Here is a 26,891-nt window from a genome sequence, read left to right on the forward strand (position 1 = left end):
TTTCTGATAAGGTCGGTTTTAATCAGCTACTAAATGCTATGAAACAGGGATTTTACAACATGACTGACAACTGTGTGAGCCAATCAGTTGGTCGGGCGGATGTTTGGGTGGGAACCTTGATACCGAGGCAGCTGCTACTGCGCAGTCTCTAGCTCCAAATGATGCCACCAGAGCAAGATGGCAGCTTTCATATCCTGGCTATTTTAGCTTCACTTCTACAGTGGGGTTAAGTGAAGACGCGTCATCCATCTTTATAAACAGTCTACGATATAAACACACGGGCCATATCCTACGATATATGTTGTATCATATAAGGTATTATTGTTATCGCATCAGGGTTATGTCCACTTTCATTGCTTCTGCACACTGATATATACCGTATGGCATTGTGGAATGTGTCTGACCAACCCTGGCGTTCTTTCTTTCTTTTTGAAAACCTTAATAAAAATATTTTGCAATTAAAAAAACTGTGAACTGTGCTCAAACTGTAAAACTAAGCATTGCTGATTATATTTTTCCTCCCCACTTTGTTTAACAGTTTTTTAATTTAAGAAAATGTACACAAAAGTACAGAAAAACATTTTTCACCCCCTGGGAGACAAACAGACGGTACAGTGGAGCAGTGGTTAGCATTGTCACCTCACAGCAAGAGGGTTCCTAGTTCAAACCCAGGATGGGGGAGTCCCTCTGTGTGGAGCCTGCAAGTTCTCAGAAAATGAATAGAATCTAAAATGAAACAGACAAAGTGTGTGTATATGTGCACACGTGTGCCCACGGTTTAGTTCCTCTATAGCAGATGGTGAAAACAAGCAGTGCTACAACCTCACAGCTGTTCAAGCAGATATGTAATGAAAGGTTGTCTTACACTGCTAAAACTGACCTTACAAGCTGTCAGGGTAAGCACTGAGCCCACACTGTAACTAACTGCACTCCCTGAAGAAATATTATCATATTTTTGGACAATTGAAACAGAGATTCCAGAGAGCAGCAGACAGAGGGGTCTGCAGTCTGTGTTTGAAGGATATATCCAGGATGTCAAACTGACTCAGCAGCAACAACAGGTTAAAAAGACAAAGATAGTTAGAAGCTAAAGCCGAACTATAGGCTACAGATCACAGTGTAAAAGTGAACCACCACATCCCTGCTGATCACCACACAAGACAATGAATATAAAGGGAAACTTCGCTGATATTGATTCAGCTGTGTGGCATCACAGTGTGTGCAGATGACCGGTGTTTGGCTTCACCCCCATGCTGCTGCCAGCACCTGGACCTCTGCTGCCGGAAGTCAAACAACGTTCATCTGTGCACAATGCAATGACACACAGCTGGTTGAAAATCAGCAAAGTTTCCCTGCTTCCCTTCACTGGTTCCTGTACAGCAGGGTCGGTCTTTGTTTCACTGTTACAATCATTAAAGGGCCAGTGTGTAAAATGGGTTGAAAACCGTTGAAAACAGTGACATCAGTGGTCAAATTCTAGATTGCAGGGCTCACTCGCTCACCCCTCCCGTCGGGTAAATGACGGTGGCCTCGTAGGGACAAAACGCCTTGCGCAGACACGAGTTTTTCAGGAGTAGGTCTATCTAGCGACAAGGTGAATGTTTATTGAGAAATCTAAACCATGTTACGATATTGTAATGAATCCCTCACGAGCAGGAGACCAGAGGAGCGTTCGGGAAAAAGGCCAGTTTATTTGAACACTCCAAAAACTCTGGTAACACTCCAGGGGGTAAAAGACTCTGTCCCAAACTCTGACTCTTCTAGCATAACACACACTCCAAACACACATACTCGTTTACAATACCTAGCGGGCACCCCCTCCCCTCTCTGCTCCACCAATCTCCAGCCCGCACACTGACTGACAGCGTAGCCTGTAAACAGAGCTCAGCTGTTTATTTAGCCTAGCAATATCTCCGGACTATAGTAGCTGCAATGGACAACTTTGAACGCGATTTTGAAGAGTTTCTTGTAGCGGACACAGACCCAGAGCCATACCTGTTTGAGCTGGAGCACACAGATGAGGAACTCCATGTGTTTGATGCTGAGCGGGTGAGAAGAGAGGCTGAATCCTCCGCTCCCATTTTGCTGCACAGAATGGGATTCAGTGCTACTGCTACCATTGTTGGGGAGATATATCATCAGAAGGAAAAGCACCGCAGAGAGTGCATCACAAGGAGTGAAGTTGCATCTTCTTTTCCTCGCAGATGACGATTCGGGTTCATTCTCTCCTGTTGCGTGGTAAGTGTGGTCCATTCGCAAACTTTATAACTAAAAAAACTTTTCCCTACTCTCTATCGACGAACTACTAACACTCTCTGCTGTTTCCTCCTCCTTCTTCCTTCCTTCCGCTGTCTTCGTTGGTTCATTTATACACGCGAAATGCGTTCTCTGGCTGGCTGGATTGTCCGCTCGGTCTGCCGTACATACATGGTGGCGCAAGATGGCAACCTCTCTAAAGCAAGGCCCTTGCTATATATATATATATATATATATATATATATATATATATATATATATACATACATATATATATATATACACACACATACATATACATATATATATATATATATATATATATATACACATACATTATATATATATACATATATACATATACATATATATGTTATAATTATAAGGCTACGAAAACCAAACAAATTTTATTTTATAGCGATCATACACTTGTATAAACATATTAATGGGTAGAATATTCAGATTCAGATTCAGATTGACAATAAACCATGCCAAATATTACACACTGGCCCTTTAAAGAGCAAAAACAGCATGTGTATACATTCAATAGGCTATAAACCAGCCTGAAAGTTTAGGAAATCTGAAACGATTGCATTAGAGTCAATGGAGCACAGCTGTATTGTTGCCGGACCCTGGTCTGAGCCGGCCTGATGCTACGTTATGATTGGCTTGCCTATGTCTGTGGGCGGGACTTATCAAAGGGTCAACAAACTTTATCTTTTCTGGCGTCAATAATTGTAATGTTCCGTTAAATCAGTTTCAGCTTCCGCCAACCAATAACAGCCCATGTGGTAAGCTTGGTAACTGGAGACTTTGTGCGGAAATGCACCTTGGGAGGTGTGGTTAACTGCTTGCCTTCCATTTGTATGTACAAAGGTTTGTACCTTTAACTTTTAAATTTAAAAAAATAAATAAATAAAAAGATATTTTCTATTACAGCTAGACCAAAAATATGCCAGGCCTCTACCACCTTAATTTATAAAGCTTAATGTCTTGTTGAAGCCATCAGGTTGCCACTCAGTTCCAACATTCCTTAGTGCTATAAAATCCTGTTAGGCACAGACGATGCTTATCCCCAGTACCAGCTGAAAAGAGGAAGCTTTCCAACATTCTCATGCTTCAACCCAGGCCAGCGACGCCGCCAAATGACATCGGAGCAGTCGTCTAAGGGACATGGCTTGACCCTCTGAGATGCACACCTGCCCTAAAAGCCGACGCTTAAGAAGACTTATCACTACTCATGACTGGGATTTGTGGCATACACCTGCCATGCTGTTTGGTCTGCGCTTTGACTGATGGAAGAACACATCGCTGTGACACTAAGCTAAAGCCAACTTCTCAAGTCTGCAAACAAAGCCGGAACTAACCTGGGCTGAATTAACAGCTGCTGACAGCTGCGGCAGGATGGCTGAGTCCCCCTCCACCAAAACCCCATGGCACAAAGTTTGCCTTTTGTCCCATAAGGGTCAGTGAACAAGCTAAATCTTTGCACTGGGTAGAGACGTTTGGGAAATAAGTTTGTGGAGGGTTCAAAGAACTTTCAGTCGCACTCTCCAAATGCTCTTGATCTGCTAAGTCACAATCTGATGGTGTATGACCAGAGGTGAGGATGACTGTATTTAACCTGGATGCTGACAAGTCAAAGTAATACCCCATTGGCACTGGACTACAACTCCCTGTGGACCTCCATATAAAGGAATTTACCGACCACTTTTGTGTTTTCCCAGGATGAGGGAAGGCTGTGAGCCGCTCAGATTTACTGGTGATTTTGAAGGCTGTAGTTTGTGGTACTGTTGAATTGAATTTATATTAAGAGGTGTTTGTAAAGGCCAATTTCCACCAAGCAGTATGGTACGGTTCAGTTTAGTTTGGTAAGCTTCATTTTTGTTTCCACTGTGAAAAGTTGTGAATGGTACCAATGGAATCGTTCCTAACCATCCCTGTTTTTGGTCACCCCTCTGTTGGGGTAGTGAGGGTCAACAACTCCGCCCACATTCAAGAGTTCTGTTTGTGGTGGAAACGCTGAACGGACCTAGGGTCTAGGTACCACGTCTTAAGGGTTACTTTTGGTTCCAAAAGGTACCATACCGAAAGTGTTTGGTGGAAACGGGGCTTAATATTCAGGCTATCCTCACTAACATAAGCAGGGTGGACAATTTAAAGTTAGAAGCACCTCTCAGCCCTCCAAATCACCCTAAAGTTATTCAACTTTGCCTCTCTAAAACAGTTTCAACCAAAACTGAACATTATAACCTTAAAAGAGGGGAGGATTTATGTAACTAATAAATCAGTAACCGACTGTATGTAGAGCAGTATTCAAGCACGAGCGCAGCCTGGCCTTCCTCTGGCCCCAAACCAACCACAGGATAAATATTTTTGCTGTGCATTTACCACGTAAACAGGAAGTGAAACTATTTCACTGCGAGGTCGACATGGTGGCAATTATGTTAAATGTCACAAAACTAAAATTACAACCTTGTGGTTGCGTGCCGCCGCAAAGCAGTCAAGTTGTTGTTAGAGTTTACGTCCATGTCTGTCCAGACTCAAATGTTACCATGATGATGCTTCAAATATGAGTGTTGCTTCTTAAAAGCGACAAATTCTAAAACATAGATGCTTCGCACTTTTCCCCACTCGGCAGCACAGGAGATCGATACCATCACCACAGTTTAAGGAAAGACAAGCAAGATCTTGGTCAGTATCTGACCAAATGTCTCCTCATCTGTTCCTGAGATATGACTTTGAGTAATGGCCAGACAAGTATTTTTGCTGTACATTATGATGTCACAGTGAAGTTGACCTTTGACCTTTTGGATTTCGAATGTCATCACTTCATCATTATATCTCCTCAGATATTTCTGTGAAATACTGTCGTAATTAGCGAAAGAACTCTTCAGTTTTGGCTAAAAATGTGATTTGTAAATTCTAATCAGTTCGTCCTTTAGTTCGAGCGGATGTTTGTGTCAAATTTGAGGAAATTCCCTCAGGCCTTCGAGATATCACATTCACGAGAATGAGATGAATCAGAGGTCATAGTGACCTTTAACTTTAACTAGTAATGATGATTTTTGCATGTAGTGCACATCATGTACCTCCAGAGGTCAGTGTGGTGCAAGAGGCAGCTGAGCAGACTGAGTGGAAATGTTCTGTGAAAGAGAAACTTCAATCTAAAAAGCGTACGGTCGTATTTTTGTTTAATTAAGACCATGAAATATGAAAAGATACATTTTCTGACATCTTTTGTATATGTATTATACTGGAAAAGTTGAGAGAGCTTGGGTAATGTAGCGAATCGCTGGTCGTTGGATACCGTTTGATACCACCTAAGCCTAATGTAATCTATCATAATTTCATTATATGAATCATTAATACTGCAAATACAAATTAAACATCTGGTAGCCTATTTGAATAATAAAATCAGTTACTTTTTCAGTCCAGTAGATCAGTGGTTTTCAAACTTTTTGTGTCCAAGGCAAAAATCTCAAAGCACACCTGTAGTTATACCTGCACACAACAAACTCTTTAACGTGTCATCACTCTTCTAACGACATAAATGTTTGTTTTTATCTACTAATATCAAACAACAATTGACAACCAACTATTGATCATGAAATATTCATTAACAAAACGATTCAAGAACTCATTTTAAACTTTTTAAAATGGCATTAAAGCATCAATAACACATCCATTTATGCGCGAAATAATGTAAAATAATGTGATGATGAACTGTGTTTTAATTATAAAATTACATTTATTTATCATGTACATACATATAACTTGTATTGCCAATGATTTAAGTCAGTAAGTAAATTGTTATACTTGATCCCAGACCATTTTCTGGCCCCCCCTTGGCTACGGGCCGGGGTCACCTGTACCCTCTGACCCCCTCCTGATGACGAGCCTGTGTGCGCATAAAACTTCTACCTTTAGAATTAATGCAACCAGAGTTCAGGTCATCTTACCAGTGTCCATGCAGGGTCAGCGCAGCAGCCAGCGAGTAGTCAATGGCAGGGCCGGGGTGGAAATAGGCTACAGGTCCCATGGCCAGCAGCAGGATGCTCAGCACCCTCTCTGCTGTCCAGTGCAGAGAGGCGGCTTTGGAGCCAGAGCCCGCTGTGGAGCAAGAGAAACAGCAGAATATCAGCAGACTGTAAAACCACTGTTTCCCCCTGAATGAAAACCTGGATATCTAATCTGGTTTAGACATGATTCCCTTTGCTAATGGCAAATGTAATCCATAAAAATATTTAACACTAATTTATGATTTATATCCTCCAATTTATGGAATTAACCCTTTAATGAAATATACCAAAGTGCTCAATACATCAAACGTCTGATATTTGATGATCCCCACACATTTTGGTCGGGATTCAAATATTATAGGGGCTTGATAAAAGTTTGAAATATTTCAAAACCTCTGCCAACACTTCTCTGCATCAAAATAGGATGTTTAAAATATTTTCCAGCTGTGGCGGACTTGTTCCCCTGTGCAACCACAGCCTTCTTTCTCCTTCCTCCTTTCAAAAGGTCAATGTAGCGACATTTGTGCTAATATCCAAGTCTTTGTAAAGTTTAAAAATGGTAAAGTCACCCCCCCCCCCTCCACTCTCTAAGCTCAGCAACCTTTGGTATTTCCGATACATTTGACTTTCCAGAGAAAGCCTCCACCCTTCCGTCGTTTTCTAAATGTCCCACTAACCTGAAAACAGCGGGTCATAGAGGGTGAAACCTGCTAACATTAAGCCGTTCACCGTACATGAACCTGGTGTCAACATACCGTCACCTCTCTAGCATTTATGGTGCTAAATCTGGCCTACACAACACCTGTCCTAAACCACTGAGGCCGTCAGCCACTTTCATCTATGTCAAAACAGAAAAACTGCTCCCTACAAAATATAAAGTACACACATGTCATTTAACAGAAACTAAACAGAATCAATAATGGCAACAACTAATTAAGAGACACCCTCAACTGTTCGTAGGTATTACTATTGGACCATTCTCTGCAGCCAGAGTACAGTATGCTGGACTTCAACCATTTAAATAGATCACTATCACACACATTACACAATGCATCGTCCTGTGACACTCGTCTGAGCGTTGCCTGGTGAAATGAAATCTCATTTACATTACTTTGCAGTGATAACAGAGTCCAGTTCAGAAAAAAGTGTAGCTTATCATGTTTACTTGTTGATGACACCGTGTCACAGGTGTTGATTTCACGCTGTGGTCACTCCTGAGGTCGTGGTAAATGTCACGCTGTTGGTTTGCTGCTCAACACTATCAAGGCCCAGACACACCAAACTGACCACAGAGAACTAGCGGCAACAAACGCCCCCTGCTGCGCCCCATGTTGCCGTGTCTCCGTCAAAAAGTTGTGACGGCAACGTCTCTATGGAAATCGAGATGGCCCTCATTTCCTTTATCTGTACCTCAGTAGACTTTGATGGATCACACACAGTATTTAATGAAGACTCCATCGAAGAGAATCCCACCTCTACATACAGGGTGCAACACTGCGTCTGTTGTCCAGAGACTCTTAAGGGTGTCCACGCCCAGTTCTTGCATTTAACCCAAACATAGTCCCTTGCGAGTTACCCAATGTTCCCAAACAAGGTTATCCTGTCCTGATCTATGGCTTTGTGAAGTTTCTTTTGATTACTGACTTTAAACACCGAGCACGCTCACCTGGCTCGCTCTAAATCACCTCGACTGTCTCTAACAAAATGCACATATCTAAAAAGACACTCTCGTCTGTTGAGCCTGGAGCACAAGGCAATCTCCCTTACCCTTAACCTTGGGAGCTATGGCAACAGAGACAGCTAGGCACCCTTATCTGGGCGGCTGTACTCCCTCCACCACAAGTGGGAGATGACAGCTAGAGTGTGTTCATAACAAAGGTCAAGTTGCCCCAACCCTTCTACACATTCTTACACTGATATACCAACTTTGTTCGAGACATGTCTCTGTTGAGATCTGGCAACAGCTAACATCATCTTACACTCGGTTGATGTCAGACATTAAGCTAGCAGATGAAAACGAGTGTGAAAGAAAGGGACAAACATTACATTTGTATTGTATATAGTGTTGTGTTGTTTTGCCAACTAGCTTTTATGTTCTGCACCTATGTGAGAAGAGATAACTCTCCACACTGACATATAAAGGCCCAGACACACCAAACCAACTTCAGAGAACTAGCAGTGACGAATGCCCCCTGCTGTGTTGCCTCACGTTGTGTCTCGAGGAAATAACTCTCCACATGAGCAGACAGTGGTAGTCTGTATTTGTCATTCACTAACAGGCTCCGCCGTCACCAATTCAACATGCTGAATCAGCCAAAAGACGCCAACGAGGGCCAACGGTGCGGGACACAACACACCGACTCGGGTAACAGACGCTCACTGGCGGCCAAACACTGACAGACAGCTGACCGTCCACTTGGTGTGTTAGGGCCTTCAGGTTTTCCTGTTCTATAAACTATCTACTCTATACTCTATATACTCCCTGTATGTACTACTGCGTGCTTCCATTTGTCAGCACTTACCGTACAGAGCCTGTGACGCATGGATCCTTGCTGTCAGCTGGTACGGCTGCTCCTGGTATTTGTGCGGTACAACCAGCGGCCTGGCCAACAAAGTGCTTTGGTAGAACAGGGCTGAAGAAAAAAGGCAAAAACAAATCAGGTTTCCAAATGATGAAATATAAACACAATATGAAGTGTAAACTACAAAATAAACTATAACATGCTAATGATATAATCTAATGATATACTCAGCTTAATAAAAAGCATTTTATTGATTACATACACACAATTTTTATTTCAGGAGGCTTTGACCATACTGTTTTCCAGAGATGCTTCAGAAATTGAGGATATTCTGAGTAGTGGTGACAAATACAATGCAAAACACATGTGCAATGTGTTTTAAAGCATCACTTTATTCATTGATAGGAGTCGTCCATGCATGAAAAAAAAATAAATTCATGTGCTTTTGTTGTTGGAAAAAAGTAAGTTACTATTAGGAAACTTCTGTGTTCAGATCCTGTAAATCCTGTTCTGGTCTCTGCATTGTTGCACCTTCATTCCATCTACCCACCTTTGACAGCTCATTTCTCTCATTCCCATCCCACTCAAATTCAACTTAACTTTACAACCTTTACAGTGAAAACTGTTGTGAGCACTGCAGCACTTTATTACCTTACTAATTATATTCATATGATACATTATGTCAATGATTATCTGTATTATATTGCACTGTATGTATTGGTTTCGTTGTGTTTCTCAATCCATCTTAGCACAACTCCAACAAGAAATCCTGTTTCTGGTCCTTGCATTCCTGCACCTCCATCTCATTTATCCACCCCTGACAGTTTCATCTCTCCCAATTTAACTTATTGTAATTTAATTAAATTTAGACCTTTACTGTGACTATTTCTATGGGCACTGCAGCACTTTATAACTTCATATATTATATACACTATGTCAATGATTCATGGACTTGCATTGTTTCGTCTACTCACTGTCCATAGCCTCTCGATCAACTATTTTGTACTGTATCACATTGCACTGTACGTATTGGGTTTTCGTTGTGAATTATTGTTTATCTGTTTGTTATTTGTTTTACATATTATGACTTATGTGTTCCTGTTTTTGTTTGTTATTTGTTGTTTTATATTTTATGACTTCTGTGTTCCTATTTTTGCGTTTTTTAATGGCCTGAGGTCTTTTTAACATCATGCCAGAGGACTACAGCTGAAAATTGGCCTCTGGCTAACACCGGCACATTTACAGCAATGTTCATTAATGTGCACTGTCCTCTAAAAAAAAAATAATAAAATAAAATAAAAAATAAATAAATAGATTCTCCGTCCACTGGAATGGACAGAAAAAATAACACAATAAACACACAATAAAGTTACCTGATAAAACACAACAACTTTTTTGCCAATGATTTAAACTATTATATTTCAGAATCAAAATCAGAAAAACATTATTGATCCCTAAGGGGAAATTATGATTCGTTACAGTCACTCTAATGTAAAGAATTAAGCATTATAAGAGGTAAGAATAAGAGTGTGCATTATGCTACACTGCTTAACACTAGCAGTTAAAAAATATAATATATATCAGCACTGTGCTGAGACTACAAGTGTGTAGAAATGTACAAATATGTGCATTGGTCTACATTACACTGTGTAAACTAGTGCTACATTCAGAAATACAAACATGTATTATGCTATAATGGTTACTACAATATACATCAATAGAAAAAAACAAGAATAGGAATAAACATATGAAATATACAGTTATGTGCATTGTATGATGAAAAAAAAAAATATATATACATTTACAATGTTTTTGGTGTGAAGTGGTTAATAAAGGTGTTTCTACCTGTGCCAGCCTCTTAAGCAACATTATAACAGGTTTTATTTGCTTGTTTGTTTGTTTTTGGTGCAAATAAATCTTCAAAATAGTATGTTTGATGTTCATATTCATTTGGGCTGGGAGGCAATGTTTTCTCATTTTAAAAATGGTTTTGAGTATTTAACTACAGTAATAAACATTAAGTTACATAAAAACGTAGTTCACTGGTCTTTCCAGTTGAAAACCATCAACCAAAACAGTCAAGGGAGGGCGGTCTCGAGCAGTCTTAACCTTAAATAACCTTTTACCAAAATAGACTCAAGGCTCTTTGCTTTGACTTGGTTATGCCGAATTAAAAACAGAGTCTTGTCATCTCAGAAAATGTCTGTTGTAAAGTTTTAACTGATGTGTAGTTTTGTGAAAAAGTGAGTTGACTTATAAGTCACGAACTTTTGAATGGAGTTTGGCTCACTGTACAAAGTCTTTAGGACGAGTAATAACGTCACGATGGGGCAGTCTGATGTCATCGTGGCAGCAGATTTCAGTCCCACCTCTGTGTGCATCACTATTAACCCGTGTGACAGATTTACTAACCGCTAACTAACGATAACTAGTTGGTGCCCAGTATTAAGCAAGCACACACTTTAGGGTTGTTAAACTACAGTCGTGAACTTGATAGTAGTAAGCTAGTGACTGCCGGGCGTGATTTGTTCGTACACAGCTAATACTCGACTTCTCTTCGGCCCAAACGTCCAGCTAACAAACTGCGCTAAAGTTAACACATATGTTCAAAACAGAGAGAAACGCTGAAAGCAGACAGAAGTACTCACGTTTGACTCCTCTGCGACACACAGAACTCAACCTGACGATAGCCGCCATGATGATCAACCAATGAAGGTCACCACAGTCACCCGGATGTAGTTGTTACGTCGGCAGCGGCACAAAGATGTCGGAAGTTTGAGGAGATCGACAGCTCTACCCGGAAGTACGTCTTTTTTTTTTTTATTAATGTCCCGTCATACAATTTATGAAAATAAAAATATCAATGATTTATGAACGTATGAAAATAGAAAATATCACAACATTTGACGCACACCAAATTCTAATTTACAAAGATAACCTCTCCAAAGATATATCTGATATGGTCATTATCATCATCATCATAATAATGGCTAAAAATCATAATTATTCATGTAAATGGGAAAATCAGTATCCCTCATCAGTTTGGTTTCAAAATTAATTTGAAAAATATTTTCTACAAATATCAACTGAAACATTTGTACAAAAAGTCTCACACTATGTCACAATTTGGCATTTTTAACGAAATAAAAGGATTGCTTTGTCTTATTTATTCACTGGATTGGCTCTACATCATATGATCTACTGTGTGAATTACCTAAAGTGTCTCAAAGTATTGCCTTACACTTATTGTCACTATGTACATGTATTTTTTTTTTTTAAATGTATCTATTTTTTATTTATTCTAGATATTTCCTTGGAGTGTTGATTTTTGTCTGGAATTTGTTTTGAACAAATATATTGAATATTATATGGAAGAATGCAGGATTCTATTTTCCTATGAGAATTTGTACTGTTGAATTTTTCTAAATTAAGTTTAAAAAAAGTTTCCTTCTGTTTGTTTTTATAAACAAATTACTCACGTTGATCAATTCATTAATTTAACCTCAAATTCTGGTCATCATTATGGAGGGTTTTTGAATAGATTACGGGCCGTTAAAACAGGCACTGCATATTTTATTATTTGTTTTTTTCTGACATGGACTGAACATTTAAATACATTTTAAATAAACTTTAATGAAACAAAGTATAGCTTCAGTAAATATGCACAGAGGGGAATAAGATGATAAAGCATGATTGGAAGGGACAAAGTGTCCTTGGACACAGTATGTGTGACGAAAGCTTCCATCAGAAAAAAAATAAGATAGTCATATTTCATCAAAATAACTTGATTCTAGGTCTCATTTAAAATTTGGCCAAATAGTTTTTGTTTGCATGAACTAACCAGCATGCAACTAACTTTCAACTAACCTTCAAACATCAAAATGTAAGTTTTAAAATCTAGGAACTAATTTATAGTGAGGGGAAAGGGTCATGAATTATCAGAGAAGCTCAAGGAAAGATATTTGTAGCTTCAGCAAGGGTCAAAATGAAAAAGAAAATCCATTGATAAATAAAGGACAGTCCCTAAATTAATTTATTCATTATAATGACTATATTTAAGTTAAGTGTGTGGTTGCCTTTTATATAATAGCATTTTTTTTGTCTTATATTCATTCTTTATTCATCAATTTATTTTTATTTTTATTTATTTAGATCCTGTTAAACATGAAATATCTTTGTGAGCGTCACCTCTTACGTCACATCCTGCGCGCAGATCTCCAAATGAATCAGGGAGGAGCCGCCTCTGAGTGAGGCCCGTCACATGACTTGTCCATCAGCGTAGTTTGAGACGCTGCAGCGCTCAGTCCCGGTGAAACCGAAGGTCACCACCTCTCAGCAGCCTGTCAGCGGATATACCGAGTCATTCTGTACATATTAAATAACGCCATGGACAATTTTGATAACTTCAGTGCGTCGGAGAAAGCAGAGGCGACGGAGCTCCAGCGTATGATCGCGATAGAGCAACAGAAAGCGCAGTTCCAGGCCCAGGTGTGTATGCTAACTATGCTAACCATGCTAATCTGTATCCAGCCCGTTAGCATTGCAGCATGTCGGGACACGAGACACTCACTCTCTGTAAGAGAAACTACCCTGGAAACTGTTATAAGGTTCATTTGCCGTTTGACATGAAGACGAGGGAAGTTGTAAAACACGATCTGAACACATGATACGAATTGTTAATTTAGCTATATGTTGGAAATACTGAAGCGAGCAGTTCCTCCAGGGGCGGATTATTAATCAACGGGCCCCTGGGCACGGATATGCCAAGGCCCCCCTCTCCCCCCCATAGGAGCTGGACACACACACTTTACAGATTTTAGTTAATGTTATTGTTTTGATCTATTTGTGGTTATTTTTTGTACACGACATACACGACCATACAAACTCCAGCCCCTACACAAATTAAGCGACACAACATTATGTTAGCATAAAATGAACTTGTAAACAGCTTAGCAGCGCTAAAACATAGAAATTACCACAAGAGCGATGTCGCGTACCTCTCCCATGGAGCACAACAGCAAAAGGGGTGAGGTAAGGCAGGAGACACTCCTTTATAGGTGGGGTACCCCCAAAGGTGAATGTAGGGGTACAGAAACTGAGTATCAAACATTTCACATATTGAGTACGGAGGTCTGAGCATGTCAGGTAAGAACAACTGAACCAAATTTTGTGTAATTATAACACTCAACATTACAAATATATATTAGACTTGTCACACATATTCCTGCTGTATAATTGACATGTATACATGTTTTATATATAAAAGGGACAGTCGGCAGGATGGGATCACTGGCAGCACAGGTGTGACATCATGAAGATGTGTTATGAGTCACACCCACTGTGGGAGATTTAAGATTTAGATGCCACACATGCAGAACTCTGCTGCCCAGTTACTCACCTGCACCCCCTCCAGGGACCACATCACCCCTGTCCTCAAACAGCTTCATTGGCTCCCTGTCCAGTACCGCATCCAGTACAAACTCCTCCTCATCACCTACAAAGCCTTCAATATCCTTGCCCCTTCTTATCTCACTGACCTGCTCCACCGCCATTCCCCCATCTAACCTCCTGACCCCCATCACTAGAACCCAGCACCGAACCGTGGGGGACTGAGCCTTCGCTGCCGCTGCCCCAACCCTCTGGAACTCCCTCCCACTCAACACCAGAAACGCAGACTCCCTACTGACTTTCATATCACTGTTAAAAACCCATTTGTTCAAACTGGCTTTTCCCTAGTTTCCAACAGTCATTTTTCATTTTTATTTTATTATCATTGACATTTTTCAGCACTGTAAAGCGTCCTTGAATGTCCTGAAAAGCGCTATATAAATGTGATGCATTATTATTGTTGTTATTATTATTAAAAAGCAGTGGGTAGCAGCTTAACCAAAGAGAAAGAACATTGGCCATAAATGTCTGCAGAATGGGAAATCAATGAGACTCCTTACCCATGAGCAGAAGATGAGATCAGCTGCCATATAACAGGAACAGTTAATGATTGTTACTGACATGTTATGCCATTGTTATTGTTTATAAAGTACTGCTGACGCATATTGTGCATGTCACACTAGAGGCCAACGCTGTTGGGTTATGGGTCATGCCTGTGATGCTAGGGCTAGGTGATATGAACAAAAACTTGAATCATATCGTATTACAGGTGGACTGGCGATACACTATATATATATATCTCAGTATTTTCTACGAAATGGGCTACATCTTTAGAAGAAGTCTCACTGTATCGGTTATTAATAAACTTTTCATATTTCTTCCAGGTGCACACTTTCACTGACGTTTGCTGGGACAAGTGTGTGGACAGCCCGGGCTCGAAGCTGGACTACCGCACAGAGACGTGCCTGGTGAGCTGCGTGGAGCGATTCATTGACACCACCCTGACCATCACCAACCGCTTCACACAGATGGTGCAGAAGGGTGCTCATTGATGAAGGACTGCAGATGCCAACCAGACTGTGAAATGATATTAATAAGATGTTTTGTATCTCAAACACGCTGATGGGAGACTATGTGAAGAGGACGTGGTTATTGACTGTTTAAGCATTTGACTGGTGGCGCCGGGGAACGGGGAACTGTGCATGGCTGCAGCTCCAAAGATGCAAGACGTACCTGTTTGAGAAATTATGTAATGTGACATGAGTAAAGTGAGGCAGTGTGCTCATGTTCACCACCCTGTCTGTGATCCATCTGTACTAAAGTTATGAAATTAGATAAACTGTTTTCCAGGACTGGAAATAGTTTGGAATTAACAGAATGTTTGAGAACAGTTTGAATATACATCATTTTGGCTGTTTTTTAAAATATATTCCTAAAAATCCCAGAACATCTCTGACGTGATGCAAAAATATTCCGTGTAATACTAATTTAAATCTGGTGCTGCACTGAATGTTGAAACATCATTAGTATCACATGATTCATTGGCGTGTAGCGTCAAACAATATGAGGAAAATATGTGAAATGCAATAATGTTGATTATTGTTTTAACGATATTACTTGCAGTAAATAAACAGATAAAAAGTGTACTCAGGTCTGCCTGCTGCTTTCAGTATACTGCTAAAAGACGACACATTGCTTGTTGAATTTAAAAAGAAATGAATGGACATTTTATACACCAAACAATACATTGTAAAATTGCACTCAGCAGATTTATCAGTGTTGAAAATAATTGTTAATTGCAGCTCTAATTCAGAGTTTAAATATCCTGTGTTCTGTTACAGCAGAAGGTCGTGGAAAATTCCCTGAAACATCATAAACACCATGTAATAGTAAAATCCTGCAAATCATTATTATTAAGTCATATTTCTGCTAATCTCAGTTTCTCTTCAGGAAGTCAGTTTATGGGCTGCTGATAGACAAGCCTTGTTGTGCTGGTCAACAGATAGACCTAAAATACACATAGCACAAAAAACATAGGTTGTAAATACACGTTTACTGTTAGTAAACACTATGACGTTTCTGGTGGGCGGGGCTTAGCTGGAGGCAAAATAGTTCTCAAGTGCCGAGCAGAGTGAATGTTTGACTAACTTATCCGTTCGTTCAACCATATAGAACTATAATGTTTCTTCCACCAACAGGGCTCTCATTTTAGTGTTGAGCGTCAGACTGAATTTACCAACGCACCATGTCAGGTCACTCACTCTCCGGGACTGCCAGTGTTACTTGAATAAGTAAACACTGACCAACGGGACCAGACTGGCCGACCCGTATGCTCTCACTCGGTGGATGGATGATGTCACAGGAAGCCAATCTTACAAAGGAGGACCACACTTGTTTGTTTTGCTGTGGAAGCTAACGTTAGCTAATGCTTCCTCTTAATCCCTCCCCAGTTTCTGATGAGGTGGACATAATAACCCTTAATACACATAACGTTATTCATCCCTACAACAGGAAATACTTTTTCCCTAACCTGATATGAAGTGTGCGCTGCACATGTGAGCATTTTTGATGATGGCCTTCGTCCAGTCCTTTGGTCTTATCACATTTAACCATCTTTGTTTTTGTTGACGGGCAGTGGCGGCTGGTTTTGAGCCATGACTCCTTCTATTCTGGCTCCCAATAACTCAACAAGACAAACACATTTTAAGACTCCTATGTAGCCTACAGCCCTGTGGGGGAGAGGCAGCTGCACGCCTGCACCTCCAGCTAACAAAATGACATCAATGTGACGTCGGCCCTAAAATGGGCTATAAAGGGGGGTTAATGATACACCAGTATTTACAAGATAAAACCAATGTGTTAGACAATCATTGATGACAAAGGGACGTATGAAAGCAAAATATTTGCTACACATGAAACTAAACTGTAAGGCTGTTAATATTTTTAGCTGCCCTGAGTGCAGACTTCATGGCAGTCTCAATCCACCCATGTGGCATTGCTGTGTGTTCTCCTGCAAAGTGCACCCGTCCCTCCCTCTGGAACAGTTCTCTGGCGTAGTGTCCCTGCTGGTAGGGTGTGAACAGGGCGAAGGCTCCCAGACTGTAAGGATCCAAGCCCCACTTCTTCACCAGCCCCCCTGTGCACAGAGGCCTGATGTGCTCTCCGTGGATCTTCACCAAGTCCTCCAGGACCACGGCCATCAGCTCCACCTCGGTCAGCCCTTGGAAGAGGGTGGAGTCATCAGAGCAGGTGTAGGACGCCAGGAGGGCCCCTGCAGCTGTACCGGGGAAGCTGTGGCTGGGGTAGTAGATGAAGCGAGCGGGCCTGTCTGTGATGCTCTTCCCTCCTCTGATGCCCTCTTTCTCCCAGAACCGCTCCCTGAAGCTGAGCACCACCTTGGTGGAGCTGGCGTAATGAACTGAGCGCAGGGCCTCCATCTTGTCCCCAGAGAGAGGGGGCTGGAAGTCAATGAAGACAGTGGCCTTGGCTGAGGCTGTAACCAGGGCATAGTCCACTGTTAGGTTGGTCAGGGAGCCTGAATTACGCCAGTCCTGGTACGTTACCGTCACATTGCTGCCGCCTGTTTGGTTGATGAGCTTGACCTTGGAGTTGAGGAGGATCGTGGCATTTAACATCTGAAAGAAAGCCTTCGGGAGATGGTCGAAACCATCTGTCACTTCAAAGTACCTGGAAACATAAAACACAATAAAAACCTCTTAATCACAAAACATCATTAAAGATTTATGTGCAGGGTTTAGTGACATCTAGTGGCGAGGTTGTAGTTTGCATCTCACTGAAGCTTTTCCCATCGGTCTTCAGGCTGCTAGACACATGATAAAAGGCTAAAATGAACAGTTCTTACTCAACACTGTCGCTGATGTCCGCCTGTATGTACAGCATCTCTATCAGTGATGTGTAGAAGAGGCTGTTTTCATTCAGGATGTCCCCGATCATCCTCAAGGCACCTCGGCTCAGGTTGCCCTCCTTCACCAGATATTCCTGTCAGCAGTCAAATGTAAGCTGGTAAATGTTTCATCAGATTCAAACCATAACCTGTGTGACAAAGTCAGAATAAATAAATCTTTACCTTCACTGTGTAGGAATCATATTTATCCAACATGGCACTGCAGCCGATCGCCTTGACGTCATCCCTCACCTGTGCACAGATTGCAATATGACAAAATCACGTCTCTATCCTTGTGCACCATCCTTAAAAATATGAATATATGCAAACATAATAAAGACATATGAATGTATACAAACCTTCCAGAGCGCCTCACTGAAGAGCTGAGCAGCTGACTTCCCCCTCTCCCTTTGGTTCAGGCTGTAGTTGAGCACAGCAGGGTTGTTTTCTACAGTATAGGTTTTATGTAGCAATCCATTCACCAAAAAGTAGGTGTTGATGTCGTCTTGGATGAATGGGTTCAGGGGAATTTGTAATTTGGAGGCAAAGGAAAGCAGAATTCTGTGGAACAGATATTGTGTATTAATTATTTTATATATGCAAGAGATGTGTGAATAGATACGATTGATCTATTCTACATTGTTCCTTTAACCCTTTGGGGTCAAGGGCATAATCGGCCGTTTTTGATTACTTTTGATTTTACCTTTAAATTTCACCTTAAAAACAGTCTACCTTGTCTTGTTTGGTGTCATTTTTTTCAGCACAACCTCACCTGTGTGACTTTAGAGTTATTTTTTCATTTTCAAATATTGTATTAACACATTGGACATAAAATTAGAATAGCCTGTTTTTGCCGTTTGTTCCTGCACCAAACGTGATGACAATATTCAGGAAAAGCATGGCGTAAATTATTTATCATAAGTCTGGTTTTACTGGGCCTATTAACACAATTTAAAACTGGAATATAGTTTGAAGTACGGACTTTCGACACAAGTTGAAACGGAGACTCAGTGAAGCTGCGTCTGGCTGCTACGTCATCCTAAATCAGTCATGTGATTTGGATGCACCGGTGCATCTGGTGACTCCAGAGGGTTAAGGCAAAAAGGACAAGACTGCCGAGACTTTAAGGCAAGTCACTTTTGGTCCATTCAGAATGGATCCGCGACCCACTTTTGGACTGTGACCCACCAGTTGGGAACCACTGGTATTACAAGACGTTGTTTTCACCAGCTGTAGCTTTGAGTGAAAGAAGCAATACCACACTTCAAAAAACATTCAGTTACAAGTTAAGTGTTCCAACTTTTACAGCAGTAGCCTTTTATTCAAATTGTGCTGGTATCAAAAGTAAAATTTGTTAATATTATTATTGGATTGTTATTACTTATAAGTAAGTAAATTTGGGTACCACTTTGTGTCATAATAATTACTAAAACAGTCATAATTCATACATCAGTAATGACGGACTTGGTAGCACACCTATTGCGACCAGGTCTCACTCCGAAGTCGCCAAAATCCGGCGGACTCTGACAAAAAAATCTGTTGGTGGCACCAGGGTGAAACGCGGCGGGACAACTGTTCCTTTTTCCTAAACCCAACCACTTGCGTTAATTGTTGAATTAAAACAAACATCAATTTGTTGTACCAACGTAGTGCTTTTATTTTGAAAGAGACTGTATGTAAATGTTACATTCCCTGTGAAAATGGAAGTGTATTTTGAAAGAAGACATTCTATGTAATAGGCAGAACTTGACACGGTGTCCCAGAATGCCGACAACAAACGCACCTAGGGTACCTTGCATGCCGTATCCGAGCGTGGAGGAAGGTCCACGACCAAACGTCGATATGTGACGAGGTCGGACTGAGAATGTGTTGCCAATTGGTGCTGGTGTGCACTGTATCTTTCTGCAGCATCACCTGCTTCATAATCTTAGTGAGCAGTTAAAGTCATGTGGAAAGCAAAGGGCTTAAAATCGGGGCTGTGGGGCATCCAGACCAGAATCCATTTATTTACAATTTATTGGCATTGATACTGGTTATCAGAAAACACTATGTCACCGGTATCTATAGCTGTCGAGTGGACTTAAAAAGTACAGTATTTCCCACTGATTTTTGAAAATAAAAGTACAAGTACTTCAAAGGTGTACTTTAAGATCTGGTGTGTAGGGGTTAGTGGCATCTAGTGGTGAGATTGCAGAACTGAAAACTCTTGTGTGCCTAGTGTGAAGGAGATCTCCGGTTGTGTTAAATCATCAATGCACTCATGTCACTGTCATATTATGGCACAGCAGACAGTTGAAAGAGACAGCCGCTATACTCACTTATGAAAGCTGGGGATCCTCATGGCGCCCACTTCTGCATACCAGCCTTCTTTAATGTTCCTGAAGGTCTCTACACGTCCCCCAATACGGTTACTGGCTTCTATTATGGTCACCTTGTTGTACACAGGGACACATCATCATGTTAGAAACACTGCACAGCATCTTTTTTAGTCGTTATTTCCTCACTATAAAATACTTCACCTTATGTCCAGCGTCTTCTAAAAACTTTGCAGCGGTCAGTCCAGCGATGCCCCCGCCGATGATTGCTACATGGCGCGGTGTCTTAGCGGCAGGAAGTCCTCTATCCACAATGTCGAGGAGCTCACTGTAGTCGGTGTCTTGGAGGCACTCGTACAGAGGGTCTCCAAAGATCCCACTCACAGCAAACACCACAACCCCGACAAGAACCAGAGGAACTGATGGAGAAATATCAACGTAAGAGATGAATTCAAAGCATTAGGAGGCAAATTCAGAAGAGGAGGAATATTTCCAACATTCAGACTTTAAAGGACCAGTGTGTGGGATTTAGGGGGATATATTGGCAGAGATATAATATAATAAGTATGTTTTCTTTTTTGCCATGTTGCACTGCCATGTTTCTATAGTAGCCCAGTATGTTCAAACAAACACTGGCTCCACATAGGAACATTTGCCTTTTTGTGTTTTCGCATCGGCAGAGCTCCACTGATTTGTAACATGGAACTGCTTTATGCAGTGTCTCTGGTGCTTAAAATCACCTGGTCAGTTTGTTTTGTAGAGGAGGTGACCTTTGTGGGTGATTTAGCCCCCGGTAAAAACCTCCTGAATGTCTGGATCTTATGATATCGAAGGAAAAAAGGTGATCACATCTTTTTAGTTAGTGGACAGAGAGTCAATCATGTTGTGCAGTTCCTGTGATTTCACGTCCACTTACTTGTCCGTGGTGTCTATTCTCACCAGCACTGCTTGCTCTGAGGTGGTTATCACCGCCATTAGCATGGCTACTATCATGACCACGAGGCTGAACAAATTTTTCTCAGCTTTTTGCACCAAACATTGCAAAAAGTAACTTTAAATTTTCAACACAGCTTACTATATTGTTATAGCTGTTCATAATGAATTAGCAGAAGACTTTACATTATTTACATGAAAGAAAAGTTATCTCTGTGGAGCAACAGGCTAATGTGTCCTCATGCTGTTGCTCACGAGCATGTGTTGGGCTAGCGCCTGCAGCGACAAGCCAAATTGCGTAGGAAACACATGGATTTGTAGCGTGAAACTGTGTTTGTCTCTGTTTTTACTAGTTTAAATCACCTGGTCTGTTTGTTTTGGAGAGGAAGAGACCTCTGTGGATAATTCAGCTGTGGATAATGGTAAAAACCTCCTGAACGTCTGGATCAGAAAAAGGTCAGCACACATTAACAAAAGAGAAACGGGGTGAGCACACGTGTGCATGTTGAGGCGAGCCGCCCGTCTCCGAGATACCAAAGAGCTTCTGAGAAGCACTGATTTGCAACATGAAACTGCTTTATTCGGTCTTTCCAGTGATTTAAATCACCTGGTCTGTTTGTTTTGGGGAGGAAGAGACGTCTGTGGATGATTTGGCTCACGGTAAAAACCTCCGGAACGTCTGGATCTTATGTTATCAGAGAAAAAAGGTGAACACAAATGAGCATGTGTGTTGGACTAGCGCCTGCAGTGACATGCCAAACTGCCTCACTGATACATGGATTTGTAATGTGAAATGGTGTTAATCTGTGTTCTTGCCAGTTTAAATCGCCTGGTCTGTTTGTTTTGGAGAGGAGGAGACCTCTGTGGATAATTCGGCTCACGGTAAAAACCTTCTGAACGTCTGGACCAGAGAAAAGTGAGCACACAGTAACTTAAAAGAGAAAAGGGTTGAGCCTTCTGTCTCTGAGCAGCATCATAAATGCACTGATTTGTAACATGAAACTGCTTTATTCAGTGTTTTTCATGGTTTTAATCATCTGGTCTGTTTGTTTTGGAGAGGAGGAGACCTCTGTGGATAATTCAGCTCCTGGTAAAAACCTCCTGAACACTGAACACTGAAGAAATAATAGCTGGGAGAAGTTTCAGCTGGCTGCAATCTGAATTTCACCACTGGACGTCACCAAATCCCCCTAAATCTCACACACTCAACCTTCAGCTGAGACGGGAAAAGACCACAAGTGATGGCTGAGTAAGCACCAGCTTCCACTTTCCTTTCTTCACTGCTGAGCTCACAAACATAACTGAATCACAACTCTGAGCAGATCTGAGGCTCTGTAATTCACTTATATTGCACCATCAGTTCTCTGCTCCATGATGCAGATTTTATTATGGTTGTATCCAATTACATGCCAAACTGTATTAAATTAACTATTAAATGAATGTATAATGTGATAACAGATTATCTGATACTTACAGAACTTGCACAGTGCCATGTGAGGGATCATCTTGGTAATGGAGCTCCACAGTCCTGACTTCTTCCGTCTGCTGTTGATGCTGACACTATCAGAGGAGAAGGAAACCTATGACACACAAACATGTTATATGTTTAGGATGAAATGCTCAGGCAGTATTATGTGAACAAATACTGGTTAAACATTCAGCAGAACTACACAGATTAAAAAATTTCTTTCTAAAAACGCAGAAAAAATACATTGGATTTGGTCCAAATGTGATAAATTGTTTCAGTTAATTGCATTAAGTGAATAATCTAAAACGAGAGGAGACTAAGACGAGGTCAGACTATGTGTATTCCACTCACCTCAGCCAAAGGCAATGTCTCGTAAGTTGTCATAAGCCTATTCATGACTGAGGAGAAATGACCGAGTCCCTGATAAAGCTAAACTTTCTACGCCTTCTGTGTCCATACGAAAGCAGCCTGGAAAACCTGGAAGCGTGGTATGTGTGAAATTGCACACAACGTAATTTTAATGAGGGGACTGTGTGGCTCCTCAGGTCTTCCAGAAATATTTTCCCACACCGGCTCGAGAGTCAACCACACTGAACAAATCAGATTAGTGAGGGTATACTAGTCATCAGCATACCTCAATTCCTCCATCTTCACTCATTTCAATATCTGACCTGAGAGTGCTCATTCAGAGGGATCCCAAACTCAAACTTAAAGCTGCACTTCATCAACAAAAACACACTCAACAACACAAGTCGTCATTTCTATTGTTAAAAGTATCCTTTATTTTTTTAAATAGTTTTGCAGCTCACCTGAAAAAAAGTCTTTAGTCCCACTCGTCCAGCTTTTTCTGTGCCCGGCATACAAAGTACACAGAGAGCTTTTATATGCTGCAAGAAATGAAAGTAAAAACCACAAGAAAAAAAGAGGGTTTCATTTTCCTGACAGAAGAAACTGCTTTATACATTTGTCTGTAGTCAAAGCTAATGGCAGAATAATTACATTACATAATGTTATGTTTATTTAGGTGCGACATTTTATTTATTGTATTTCATTATAACTGCTTTGGCTGAGTTGAGTTGGGATTAGTTTAGTTTTGTTATTTTCCAACTTGTAGGCGACAATTCAAATACACACACAATGTCTGAACCCAGGGTGAGGGAGCCCCTCTATGCAGAGCATGTTCTCCCTGAGTCAGCATGGGTTTTCTGGGGGTACTCCAGCTTCCTCCCACAGTCCAAAGACATGCAGGTTAATTGGTGACTCTAAATTGTCCGTAGGTGTGAATGTGAGTGTGAATGGTTGTCTGTCTCTATGTGTCAGCCCTGTGATAGTCTGGTGACCTGTCCAGGGTGAACCCTGCCTCTCACCCGGTGTCAGCTGGGATAGGCTCCAGCGCACCCAAGACCCCAACAGGATCAGCAGAGGTCAGGGGGTCAGGGGTCAGCAACATTTACTATCAAAAGAGCCATCAGCCAACAAAGATAATAACAAATTAAAAACACAAAACATATTTGAGCCTTATGACAACACTGCGTATTTAGTCTAAATTAGCCTATCAGCATTAAAAATATGTTTTACCACAAGATGACTCCTCTGCGATGGGCTGTTTATGATTATTTGATACTTTAACGTCGCAGCGCTGGCGGTGAAAGCAAACTAATCTGGCAATCTACTATTAAATTCTGTATTTTCCTCTGAGACTTTAACTTAAATGGATTTGGAAGCTAATGCTAGCCCAGCTAGGGAGACTCAAGACTACCACCGCTGTTGAGGATTAGCAAAAGATGCCAGGTCGTAGAGGTATGACGCACATTTTAACTGATGAAATGTTAATTACTTTTTTTAATTCAGTGCACAGGCTACAAATTTCACCCTTGGAGAATATGATATATCTTACTGTATAATGACGAAAACTCTGTGTATGTGTGTGTCTGTTTTTCTCCTCACTGACTTGGTCAATCCATGTGAAATTTGGCACAGTGGTAGAGGGTCATGGGAGGATGCCAATGAAGCAATATTACATCAATTGGCCAAAGGGGGGCGCTATAGCAACCGATTGAAATTACAAACTTTGAATGGGCATATCTCATGCACCGTATGTCGTAGAGACATGAAACTTTGCACAGAGATGCCTCTCCTCATGAGGAACACATTTGCCTCAAGAACCCATAACTTCCGCTTATATAGATTTTCCGCCATTTTGAATTTTTTGAAAAACACTTGAAATGGATCTCTTCCTAGGAAGTTTGAGCGATCTGCATGAAACTGGGTGAACATAATCTAGGGACCAATATCTAAAGTTCCCTCTTGGCAAAAGTTGGAAAACTTACTAAAACTGAGCTTCTATAAGGCAATGAATATTGCGGAGGGCGTGGCTCATCACATAAAGGTGTGTAACATCTTAAGGGTTTCACCCATCACCACGCAACTTTGTAGGCATATGACCACACATAATCTGAGGGGACCCCTCCATTATTGACCCCATCAAACAAAATGGGGGCGCTAGAGAGCTCATTTCTTATCTAGGCCTAACTGTCATATGGATTTTTACTAAACTTGGTAGATATGTAGAACAGGACGCCTCAAGGTGACTGGAGAAATTTAACTCTAATTGGCAACTGGGTGGCGCTATAACAACAGAAAAATGGCTAAAATGCGACAAATTCACAAAAAGTCTATCTGAATACATTGCTCTTCTTAATGGGTTCAGTTGAGTATTTAATATGCAATTTCCTATGACCTGTATCCCAAACACACACTATTTGAAACTGTACGTGGGCAACTGTGCACTCAATGGGTATGGACTAGTTTATTTATTTCTTTTTTTTTTTTGTCAAAGCCACCGAGAGCCACAAGAGAGGGCCTAAAGAGCAGCATATGGCTCCATAGCCGCAGGTTGTCTACCCCAGGCCTTAGCTTATTGCACTTACTCTTTCTGCATGAATAGTTTTGTACTATTCTCTTAATAGTACAAAACCTAATACCTAAAATATCTAATCTATGAAGTGTTTTACACATTTTTATTTCCTTTTCAAACTGTTCCACAGATTAACTCCTTGGACGTTGTCTTTGTTTTGCATTTGTTTTAATCTTAGTTTTTGTGAACATAAAAGTTCCTCTTATTTCGTACTGTCACAACCTCTGGACTCTGGACTGGAAGCATCTTATGAGTCATCTTATGAGTCATTTGTTGGTTGGTTCACGATAATCAACTGTGTTTATGATTCTCATGGTTCTCTGCTGTAGTTTAAAAGTTTGATTTTATTGTTCTGTATTTCCCCAAATCTCCACACTGTAGATAATAATGGAGCGATAAAAGTATGACACAATATATGTAATGAATCTGGATTGCTTTTTGTGAAAGTTGTGGAAACTGACAGTGACACAACTGAAAAAATGAGGAAACCTTTTGATTTAAATGGACAAAAACAAAGGATAACTTACAACTTGAACAGAACACACACTCAGGAGCTGATGATGCAGATGTCTCTATTTCCAAAGTCCAAGATTTCCAGGACAGCCGTCTTGATTCATCCCCAGCAGTCTGGTTCCTGGTTCAGTGGAGACCTCAAACAGAGAGATGCTTCCCTGCTTATCGTAGCTCAGGTGAGATTCCACATCACAGGTTTCAAAACTATTAAGGAATATATAGATGATGTCCCGCTGAACGCAGCATAGTCTGAGGTCAAGGGGCAGGTTTTATTTCACATTTCTGTCAGAATATGTAAAAACGCTGAGGTCACTGACCCGACGAGGCTCCGGCAGTTATGTCAGCCATGTTAATGTGTAATGTGTAACGTACAGCTCTCACAGAACCCCGTGACATCACACAGAGGTCTTAGCTATAGAGTCAGTTTGATGAATCTGATGTATGCAGCTACGTGAAACAAAGTCATCATTTTGCAAGTCCCAAGTCAAGTCTCAAGTCCTAAACTTAAAGTTTCAAATCCTGAACAAGTCATATTGCACACTTCACCAAATACGATGCCATTTTAACAAAAGAGTAATAATATACTGAATCTACAAAAATCATGAATGCTTTTTAAAATCTGTATTTATTTGTTAAACAAGTTTTATGGAAAG

At 40.9% G+C, this 26,891-nt stretch overlaps 3 protein-coding genes across 4 annotated transcripts in view; 1 reads left to right on the top strand and 2 right to left on the bottom strand.

Annotated features, from left to right (window-relative positions):
- The window catches only part of sdhdb (succinate dehydrogenase complex, subunit D, integral membrane protein b), a 13,077-nt gene extending 1,497 nt beyond the window's left edge, over nt 1-11,580 (bottom strand). Inside the window, exons 1-3 of the mRNA XM_033632022.2 lie at nt 11,449-11,580; nt 8,801-8,911; nt 6,219-6,369 (exon numbers count right to left, since the gene is read on the bottom strand). Of these exons, the coding sequence (XP_033487913.2) occupies nt 6,219-6,369; nt 8,801-8,911; nt 11,449-11,497 (311 nt within the window). The 5' untranslated portion in view covers nt 11,498-11,580. The remainder of the gene's footprint in view (nt 1-6,218; nt 6,370-8,800; nt 8,912-11,448) is intronic.
- Nucleotides 11,581-13,070: 1,490 nt separating this feature from the next.
- On the top strand, nt 13,071-15,834 carry timm8b (translocase of inner mitochondrial membrane 8 homolog B (yeast)). The gene is made up of 2 exons (XM_033630748.2): nt 13,071-13,288; nt 15,073-15,834. The coding sequence occupies exons 1-2, from the start codon at nt 13,187-13,189 to the stop codon at nt 15,238-15,240; spliced, it is 270 nt and encodes an 89-aa protein (XP_033486639.1). The 5' UTR covers nt 13,071-13,186; the 3' UTR covers nt 15,241-15,834.
- Nucleotides 15,835-15,892: 58 nt separating this feature from the next.
- On the bottom strand, nt 15,893-26,368 carry il4i1 (interleukin 4 induced 1). Of its 2 annotated transcripts, XM_033631972.2 has the most exons (9): nt 26,253-26,368; nt 23,618-23,695; nt 22,815-22,920; nt 20,612-20,826; nt 20,411-20,523; nt 18,452-18,653; nt 18,276-18,344; nt 18,051-18,187; nt 15,893-17,875 (listed from the first exon to the last, which is right to left on the bottom strand). In XM_033631972.2, exons 2-9 carry the CDS (start codon nt 23,666-23,668, stop codon nt 17,107-17,109), a joined length of 1,662 nt encoding a protein of 553 aa, XP_033487863.1. In that variant the 5' UTR covers nt 23,669-23,695; nt 26,253-26,368; the 3' UTR covers nt 15,893-17,106. The 2 variants fall into 2 exon arrangements, with proteins under 2 accessions (XP_033487863.1, XP_033487864.2); XM_033631973.2 differs by lacking the exons at nt 23,618-23,695; nt 26,253-26,368 and adding an exon at nt 23,160-23,253.
- Between the last annotated feature and the right edge of the window lie 523 nt (nt 26,369-26,891).

This window comes from Epinephelus lanceolatus, chromosome 4 (assembly GCF_041903045.1).
Source record: "Epinephelus lanceolatus isolate andai-2023 chromosome 4, ASM4190304v1, whole genome shotgun sequence".
Classification (NCBI taxonomy): Eukaryota; Metazoa; Chordata; class Actinopteri; order Perciformes; family Serranidae; genus Epinephelus; species Epinephelus lanceolatus.

What these genes read in the sequence shown, in the direction of transcription:
- timm8b (XM_033630748.2), top strand. Translation starts at nt 13,187, where the DNA reads ATGGACAATTTTGATAACTTCAGTGCGTCGGAGAAAGCAGAGGCGACG. An exon ending in AAGCGCAGTTCCAGGCCCAG is followed by an intron (nt 13,289 to 15,072) that starts GTGTGTATGCTA and finishes TATTTCTTCCAG; the next exon opens with GTGCACACTTTCACTGACGT.
- il4i1 (XM_033631972.2), bottom strand. Translation starts at nt 23,668, where the DNA reads ATGCCGGGCACAGAAAAAGCTGGACGAGTGGGACTAAAGACTTTTTTT. An exon ending in GACTAAAGACTTTTTTTCAG is followed by an intron (nt 22,921 to 23,617) that starts GTGAGCTGCAAA and finishes TGTGTGTCATAG; the next exon opens with GTTTCCTTCTCCTCTGATAG. An exon ending in AGGATCCCCAGCTTTCATAA is followed by an intron (nt 18,654 to 20,410) that starts GTGAGTATAGCG and finishes TCTGTTCCACAG; the next exon opens with AATTCTGCTTTCCTTTGCCT.